General features: G+C 46.1%; 1 protein-coding gene across 1 annotated transcript in view; it reads left to right on the top strand.

Annotated features, from left to right (window-relative positions):
- Positions 1 to 1,695: 1,695 nt before the first annotated feature.
- znf827 (zinc finger protein 827) overlaps positions 1,696 to 9,809 on the top strand; it is a 72,544-nt gene continuing 64,430 nt past the window's right edge. The window contains exon 1 of the mRNA XM_034290917.1: positions 1,696 to 2,107. Within this exon, the coding sequence (XP_034146808.1) occupies positions 2,065 to 2,107 (43 nt within the window). The 5' untranslated portion in view covers positions 1,696 to 2,064. The remainder of the gene's footprint in view (positions 2,108 to 9,809) is intronic.

Here is a 9,809-nt window from a genome sequence, read left to right as displayed (position 1 = left end):
GCGCGCCACTACAAGCTGGCGGCCCCCGGCGGGGAGAAGTGCACTCTGTAGGGAACGGGGGGCCGGTTGGGACCGTTCAAGTTGGAGGGAGGAGGTGTCAAGGGATGGAGAGGTGGCAGGATGGAGGGATGAAGACACAGCTCTCCTCGCACACGGGGAGGTGTGAAAGAATGTGCCGGGCCAAATGAACACAGCCTGCAGCAGGAGTCCAGCAGCGGGGGGGGGGGGGGGGGGGGGGGGGGGGGGGGGGGGACAGGCTGAGCTGTGAAAAACTCAACCCAACAAAATGATCATCGGGAGGCAAAGAAATCGAGAAGAATGCAACTTTAAATGTCTGTTACGGTCAACGATGTGATAGATGTATATAACAGCCCAATCTGGTAATGCAGCAAATATGAGAGTATGACTTGTTTTGCCAATAAGTCACAAGGGAAGAGGGGGTTATGGCCAATATACCACGGCTAAGGGCTGTTCTTATGCACGACACACTGCAGAGTGCCTCGACACAGCTTATTCCTTATAGATTAGATATATTGGGCTTAAAACACAAACCTCTGAAGGTGCACTCTTTGTATTAGAAGCTGATTACCACCAATGCAATTAGAGAGTATGAACTGGACCTGGCAAATACCACAGCTTTCAGAAAATCACTGGTTTAGATGACCCACGTCAAAGAGCTAAATTGGCAGTCAACTCTTACTAGGGCTAAATTGTAGAATATGTGCCTATAGACAATGGTAGACAATCATAAACCTATCAGCATTCAGATCAAGCTCTGAATGCTGATAGGGTGAACGCCACGGTATATCAGATCACAGGTTTACCAGGGGTATAGCAAAACATTTGTACTTTTTACTGTTCTATTTACGTTGCCGATCAGTCTGTAAAAGCATGAAGTCACATCATGGGTTTGTGTTATATCATCAGTATATCATGGCTAGAGGCAATATCCAGGCTACCTGGGTTGTGTTGTGGATTAGAACGGCTTTCAGCCATGGTACATTAGCCATATACCACACACCCCTTCTTATTGTCTGGAGACTATGTTTTAGAGGAAGTTAAAACCATCAAAGCGACATTGTTATTACATGTTCAGTTTGACCTAAACCCAATGTGGGATTGCAATGAGGTGTTGTTTTCCACTTGTTCAAAAGGGAAAAAGTTAGTGTTTTGGGATGAAAGGAAGTTATAGCACCAGTTATTTCTCACAATTAATTTAATGTATGAAACTGAAAATTAGCAATATATTTAATGTGTTGCATAATGCAAACAAAGGTTTTCCAACTCAGGAAATGAAAGGGTTACTTTTAAAAAATGTATCATTGTCATATGTACATAACTGATGTATATGTATAAATGTAATCTTTCAAATGTATCATAGTCATTTATACATATATTGAACCTTTTATTTTTGTGAAATTGGTATTCCTATTGGGCTTCTGAATTATAATTTTATCTTCAATTTAATCAAATGTAAATGTCACATATGGTATTTATTTTTAATAGTGTAATGACTTAATATAAAATAAAATGCAATTAATATAAAAACGCTGTACTGATAGTGTACTTTCAGCGGGCATAAAAAAAGTAATAAGCCAACTTTGCCGTATTTTTTATTTATTTTATTTAGACAAAAATACGTGTTTAAAAATATTTAGGAGTTTGGCAGTCAGAAATGCACACTGGAAGCTTGGGGGCACCTTGTCCGTTTCTACACTGCTCTCGCGGGCGAGCTCCTCTAGAGTGTGCGTGTATGTGTTCGAGCTAGTGTGTGTGTGTGTCTGTGCTCCTCTGCTGTTGCTGCCCTTTGATCCCTGCATTAGTGTTAGTTAGGGGCTCGGAGACACACACTTACACAGAGAGCAGCCATAGTCAAGACACGGCAACAACAACAGCACAGAACCCTCCTCCTGTGTTCCTGTACCCAACAATACACTTTAAACCGCCGAGGAGAAGCCAGGTGCACAGTCCCTGCCACCACACTCGCCTACAATCTCAATGGGAAAAAACCTTTTTTCTTCTTACGCCTAAAACAAGGAGAAGAATGTGATAAAAAGGGGGAAAATGCCAAGGAGGAAGCAGGAGCAACCCAAGCGCCTGCCTTCACGTAAGTCGTTCGCTGGTTTTGTGCAATTTTAATGTCTCTCCGTGTGTTTTGCGCAGTAGTTTAGGGTTAAAGAGGTGAAACAGACAAAGACACGGCGTAGGTTATTTCTCCTTTTTAAGGTCTGAGCTAGGCAGCCATGTTGTTGGCGATCAGTAACGTTAGCTACTAGCCAACGAGTGCATACGCGGTACGTGTCTTTAATAGAGTATAATCGATAAAGGTCCCGTTCCCCTAAAGGTTGCGGTCAGTTAGCTTGTGTGTGGGTTGTAGCTATATGGAATAATGGCTGAGCGTTTTCGTTTATCTGCCCGTGCAAGCGAGTCTCTTTCGGGGTAGAAAGGGGAGGATCTGAGAATCTGGCCACAATAAAATGAAGGGTCAGTCGGATCAGACAAGCCAGACTCAGGGCTAACCATGCCCCAGTGTTCCTAGCAATAGCGCTATCTAGCAACGCTTTGTAGCTAACTTCAATTCTCCGTTAATATAAACGTCTAACTTTCTCTCTCACGGCTCAAAAACGGTGGACTGGTTTGCTCAGTAGGCGCTCGCGCTGTTTTTACGTCGAGCTCTTTCAAAGTCTGGAGATAATTTTTTTTTAAGCAAGTCGTGGTATTTTCTTCCACCCTCCGCCCAGTTTAGTGAGGTTCATGTCTGCATGCAGAGGCTATGTCAAAGCCATGGCCAGTCACCTGAAGTTCAGGGTTTTTTCCTTCCCTTGCAGCCATTCATTGCAGACGGACTACGATTGTTAACGCGGACTAGAGATACAATAAATAATGTTGCCCGCCCAGGATGTTGTTTTGCCGCGAATGTACAGCAGAATGTGCGATTTATGTATCTTGTTTATGCATTTGAAAATCTTTTTTTCATGTGACCCTGCGTAGCTTGGATGTAGATGGTGCTTTTATCAGTGCAATAATGAAAAGCTGCAACGACACCCGTTGGCCGCTAGAGGATGGCTTCCAGGTAGACTGCGTGGAGAAAATGATCACAGAGGAATTGGCTAAGTGTGGCAATATCCCCTGTTGTAGTGAAATGTGCTGAAGACATGCACAAGAAAACGGCCTAATGAGTCATATTGGTATGCAAATGCCATGAATAATTGCGTGATTAATCTCATAAATCAATGATGACTTAATGAACTTAGCATAATGACACACACACACACACACAGTGTTATCTTTGTTTTTTTAAATGTCAAACAATTCAGCTGTTCTGGTGCTATTACCAGCTGTGATCAAAAGAGAATTTGTTATACCACATTGTATCATAGTTTATTAACTTGGTATTTCAGAATTTGTACATGGCATAGTAAAGGGGAAGTGAGGAGCGTGCAAACTATATGCATGTCCACCCCCTTGACCCATGCACGTTTTTGGGCGGACATCCATGCATTCACTCCCAAACGCAGCAAACCATCTCCAAAGTAAGACGGTTCTTCCCTAATCCACAGACACACTTGCTCAGGTGTTTGACCCAACGTTGAACTTTGGGAAATTGCGTCGCTTGGCTGCGTTGCGTGGAGATGGAGGCTGGGGCTAGGTTTGGGGGGATGGGGAGGGGGGGGGGGCGAGAGAGAGAGAGTGAGAGTGATATTTGGACAGTAAGTCCTCACTCGCATGTTACTGACAGAGTACAGCGTGAACGAATGGAAGAATGCTGCTGGTTTGAACAGAGCAGGTGATGCTGAGTAGCTCAGTTGGCACCCTGACTGAATCAATGGCTTTCTCATGGAACAATAACCACAGAGGACATTGTTGGAAAGGGTGAAATTACTACTTTTAACTCCGCGTCGGTATGGAGCGTCTACATAGGCAGCTTGGTGTTTGGAGCAAATGACCAGTCACAGAGAAGTTGTGAGATCGATTCCTAGAGCCAATAAGGTGAAAACTCTTTCCATGCCTGAGCCAGGCAGGCAACCCTAATTGCTTTCAGGTTTTTGCAATAAATGAAAGGTGTTCTCAGTCAAAGTACAGTAAAAAAAAAAAATGCTCTTTTTTTTTTTTGAAGTTGTGTCCAGTTGTCTCATCTTTCCCCATTCAAAAACAAAACTGTCACAACTATTCTTTATTTTATATTTTTACAAATGTCTTCCCACACTGTCTGGAATAGTTTGTCCCTTCACCTCATTGGCTTTCTGTCCGTCTGCTGTTTGTTTCCATTGTTCGGCCAACAACACCTACACCGACTGGTCATCTGCCAGGGACAAGTACAATATTGAAGTTCAGATGTCTTCGTATGTGCTAAGGCCCCATGGTGTAGAGGGCAAGCTAACATGCCGCCGTTCAACCACCAAAGGTGCTTAATCTTAGCCCCAGACACACACCAGGTCTTGATATTTGGTTCTCCACTGTGGCTGGGCTTCATGGTGTTTAAGTTATAGAGGACACACACATACATATGAGCTGGCCTTGGAAGTCACAGTACACTATTCCTCCCTCACTCTGACAAGTAAACATGACCTTTGTCGCCACAATGAAAAATGCCATTCTTTATGACCTTGGTATTCCATGCATGATTATGTATGAGTGTGTTTTTCTATTGGCCGATTAGTTACTGTAAATATTGACTGCGAAATTATCGCTCGGATAAGGCATGTAGATTTTAAAGGGCCGTGTTTGAAAGGACCCTTATTTATAAGTGCCGATTAAGCTAGAGGTCAGTTCTGAAATATCATCAACGTCAACAGCATGGTTTGAGATTGCGAGGTCATTAGTTTCACTTGCTTTACGTGGCCATTTTACGGTCACCGATACGATTCTAAACTCTTGGTCATCTATTTTGAAGTTGGCTTAAATCAAGATGTGCGTGCAAATTGTAAGCAAAACAACGAACGAGAGAGACAGACCGACATGAAGAGAGCGGGAGAGACTGGATGGCACGCCTGGAGGGGAGACAAGTTTTCCCTTTCCTTGCCTCCGCGTCCTCTGGCTGGTTCCTCAGATTATCTGAATTTGAAATGAAGGGGGTTTAAGCCCCTGCTTGTACTGCTGCCCACTCCACTCCTCACCACCAGCCCTCCGGGGCTCCTCCACCCCTCACAACCAGCCCTCCGGGGCTCCTCCACCCCTCACAACCAGCCCTCCGGGGGCTCCTCCACTCCGCGCCACAAACCGTCAGGGGCTCCTCCACTCCTCGCCACCAACCGTCAGGGGCTCCTCCACCCCTCACCACCAGCCAAATGGCTGCGTCTGGGTGGCTCTACCGTACCTTAATGGCGGGTCACTGGCTCCTTTCCACTTGCTATGATTATAATGACCTTGGCGAGGCCAGGGCCTGAAAACATTGGATTAAGGGGAAAGGAAAATGAGGGGAGGTTTCCATTTCACTCTTGGCATGAAATTTGTGGGGAAATTCTGCCAAGAATCCACCACCGCCGCTTTCCACCTCCTTGCCCCCCCCCCCCCCCACGCCCCTCAACTTGACGGGTCTCGGGCTCTCTCACGGACCACGGTGTCGGCCCAAATGGAGCTGAAGCGAGTAATGATACACAGGCGTTCACTTAGAAACAAATTAAAGGGCAGGAGAAAGGAGGTGGGACGCCTCCTTCAGCATATGCTTACCTAGTGAGTCGTCTGGGACCGGCCGCATTCCAATGCCATGCTGATGCAGTGACCAGGCCCACAATCGGCCTCTCCGTCTCCCTGTGATTTTATGAGGAATTGAATGGATTGTAATTGGGAGGCCTCTACAATGACTGATTTTAAATGAACGTTGTGGGGGGGGGGGGGTAACTTAAGTCGGTAATGGGCCAGGATCCAGAGGTGCTTGTGAGGCTGGATCAATACACATTTGAAATGTGTTGGTGCGTCAAACAGGTAGGCTCGGCGAAACCGAGGGCCTGCTGGTTTTGCTGTCAGGATTCCAACAGGCATCCGCTGAGATTCCCTCAAACTCACTCAGAATGCTTTTAAATCAAGGTGGTCAATTAGCCAGTGTTTAATTTAATTTCCAATGTCCTGAGAAATTACAAAAACATCTGATAGGCAACTCTATTCACCAACTTTGGGGCTGTGCTTGTAGGTAATTAACTCTGTTTTGCGCGCACTTCGTCAAGTGTCAGATTTACTGAAAATACTAATCAGGTAATTTGAGCTAGGATTTCTTCATGCCCGACAAAAGGGACCCAGGGAAGCATCATATGCAAATCTCCTGAAGTAATTATTTATGGATGCCCGTCGCCTTCCTCCATAATACCTATTCAGTTAATTCGAGTAGTGGCTTGACAAAGACCCAGGGATGAATTCTCCTGATTGTCGGCCATGACACCTGATCCGCTTTCCAGAACGACTTCAATGTCAATTTTACATTGACCTAATTAAGGGGCGTACGAATAAACCGTCCACTAGGAGGCCCACATAATACACCACAAACTCTACCAGCGGTCTGTTCCACACAGTTCCTGCCCGGTCTGAATCAGCCCCAACCTCCCCGCACCCCCTACCCCTCCGTGTGGAATGGAAGTGCCCCAGCCGTGGTAACGATTTTCTCAGTGTTGACAAGTCACAACACGAAGATCTACAGCTTCTCGGAGCAGCCCTTTGGCTACGGCGTAGCCCCGGCACTGACTAATAGCAATCTCTCAGGACGAGCACAGGCTCTCCGCTGGCAGCACTTCATAAGGAACAGCAAACGGCTCACTGGTGCAGCTGGGGGGAGACGGTGAGACCGAGGGGGGAGGGGGGGAGGGGGGGGGGCGTGTGGTTGCTGGAGAGGATGCTGTTGAGAGCTCTGGGCGGTTTGCTCTGTTGTGTACCCCACAACTACATCCATGCCCCTGCAAGACAGGCGTGTACCAGGCTGGAGAGATGCATGGACGGACGGAGGGAGAGAGGGAGGGAGGGAAGGTGGAAGGGAGGAAGAGGAGGGAGGTCTGGGGAGCAGGGAGCTCCGGTCGGCCAGTCGTGCCAGACTGCTGCCTCTGCCTCCACCCAGCGCTCTGAACGAGGGATGTGATTCACTGCTGAGGCTCGTTTTGGCTTTCTTACGGGGGAGATGGAAATTGTATCGCTGAGAATTAGAACGCTCTCCTCAATTGTCTCAGAGAAGAAAGCCATAGCTGTAGGCCTGAAGAGGTTTCAGATGCGGTACACGTCTAACTGGTGCGTGAAATCAGAGGATATATATATATACATACAGTGGATATAAAGTCTACACACCCCTATGAAAATGCTAGGTTTATGTGATGTAAAAGAATGAGGCAAAGATAAATCATGTCAGAACTTTTTCCACTTTTAATGTAACCTATAATGTGAACAATTCAATTGAGAAAAAAAAAAAAAAAATCTTTGAGGGGGAAAAATGAAAAATAAAACCCTTACAATAACCTGGTTGAATAAGTGTGTACACCCTCTTATAACTGGGGATGTGGCTGTGTTCCGAATTTTCCAATCCCATTCAAACTCATGTTAAATAGAAGTCATTACACACCTGCCATCATTTCAAGTGACTCTGATTAATCACAAAGTTCAGCTTTTCTAGTAGGATTTTCCTGACATTTTCTTAGTTGCAAAAGCCATGGTCCGCAGAGAGCTTCCAAAGCATCAGAGGTATCTCATTGTTGAAAGATATCAGTCAGGAGAAGGGTACAAAAAATGTCCAAAGCATTAGATATACCATGGAACACAGTGAAGACAGTCATCATCAAGTGGAGAAAATATGGCACAGAGACATTACCAAGAACTGGAAGTCCCTCCAAAACTTATGAAAAGACAAGAAGAAAACTGGTCAGGGAGGCTTCCAAGAGGCCTACAGCAACATTAAAGGAAGTGCAGGAATTTCTGGCAAGTACTGGCTGTGTGCTATATGTGACAACAATCTCTAGTATTCTTCATGTGAATGGGCTATGGGGTAGGGTGGCAAGACCGAAAGCCTTTTCTTTCAAAGAAAAACATCCAAGCCTGGCTGAAGTTTGCAAAAACAAACATCAAGTCCCCCAAAAGCACATGAGAAAATGTGTTATGATCTGATGAAACCAAGGTTGAACTTTTTGGCCATAATTCCGAAAGGAATGTTTGGTGCAAAAACAACACTGCACATCACCCAAAGAACACCATACCCACAGTGAAGCATGGTGGTGGCAGCATCATTCTTTGGGGCTATTTTTCTTCAGCTGGAACTGGGGCCTTAGTCAGGGTGGAGGGAATTATGAAGCGTTCAAAAAACCAGGCAATTTTGGCACAAAACCTTCAAGCGTCCGTTAGAAAGCTGAAGAGGAAGTTTACCTTTCAGCACGACAACGACCCAAAGCACACATCCAAATCCACAAAAACATGGCTTCAACAGAAAAAGATTAACATTTTGGAATGGCCCAGCCAGAGCCCGGACCTGAATTCAATTGATCATCTGTGGGGTGATCTGAAGAGGGCTTTGCACAGGAGATGTCCTCGACAGATTTGGAGCTTTTTTGCAAAGAAGAGGGGGCAAATATTGCCATGTCAAGATATGCCATGCTAATAGACTCCTATCCAAAAAGACAGTGCTGTAATATAATCAAAAGGTGCTTCAACAAAGTATTAGTGTAAGGGTGTGAACACTTATGCAACCAGGTTATTGTGAGTTTTTTATTTTTCCCCCTCAAAGTTTTCAGTTTGTTTTTCAATTGAATTGTTCACATTCTAAGTCACATTACAGGTGGAAAAAGTTCTGACATGATTTCTCTTTGTCTCATTCTTTTAAAACCACAAGAACTTGGGGGTGTGTAGACTTTTTATATCCCCTGTATATATAATTTGCCTAGGTTGGCTTAGATATTTATTTTCTCCGCTTGGTGAGGAGGACTTTTTAGTTTGGGTGGGGGATGCTGATTAAGCCTCCCCTGTATAGCCATACTGTAATTCCAATTCAGTTTGTATGTTGCCAGATTCAAAATTCATGGTGAATATGCGGTTATTAAACGTGGCTCTTGGGGGGGGGGGGTAAATGGCTGTTGGCCAACAAGCTGATCTGGTTGCCCCGGCGCCCCCCGGCGGAGTGCACCCTAGCACGGCAGAGTGCTAGTGTGATGACCTCACTTCCTGTGTGGGTGTTAGAGGGGCCGAGAGACCTCCCTCACATGTCTGGCTAGTAGTTAGCCTTTAGCGGCAGCAGCCAGGCAAACTCAGTCCTCCCTGATCTGCAAGGGCTTCCCTCCAGAAAACCGCTGCACTGTTACGCTGCGTCCCGGTCAGCTGAATACAGTGAGCGGGCCACAGTAATGCATTTAACTAGCTGAGCTCGCTGCTGTGTCTGGAAACCTGGGGGTTGAGGGGGGGGATTGTAGGTTCGGTTCGCGATGGCCACAGTTTAATTCCTGGCAGGGATGGCAGCAGTGGACGGTTGGGGGGGGGGGTCGGACCCAGGGAGACGTTAAATCCATTGCCGTGAAGTTGCCCCTGTTAAAGCCATTGTCAGTGGCGGCTGGGGAGTAGCGGGACTTATTTACAGTGGTGACCTGACGTGCACGGAGGCCGAGCCTTTCCGTTTGGCATAAAGCGATTGACAACTATCTGGTCATCCCACTGTTAACGTAAGCCCACCCCCCCATTTTAGCCCCCCCCCTTTTCTCCAATAATTATTGTCCTGGTGATTGCTGGACACCAAGTACCAGACCAGAGCGGGCTGTCACTATCTTCAGCCATTTTACTCATCTGTGCCGTAATGGGGACGAACGCCAGCTAAATCGCTTGCAACAGCCAGAGGTGGGTTTATGAGGAACAGTTCG

Source organism: Esox lucius, chromosome 25 (genome assembly GCF_011004845.1).
Source record: "Esox lucius isolate fEsoLuc1 chromosome 25, fEsoLuc1.pri, whole genome shotgun sequence".
In the NCBI taxonomy this organism is placed as follows: domain Eukaryota; kingdom Metazoa; phylum Chordata; class Actinopteri; order Esociformes; family Esocidae; genus Esox; species Esox lucius.
Note: the sequence above shows the minus strand (reverse complement) of the source record. Positions and strands in the feature narration are given on the sequence as shown.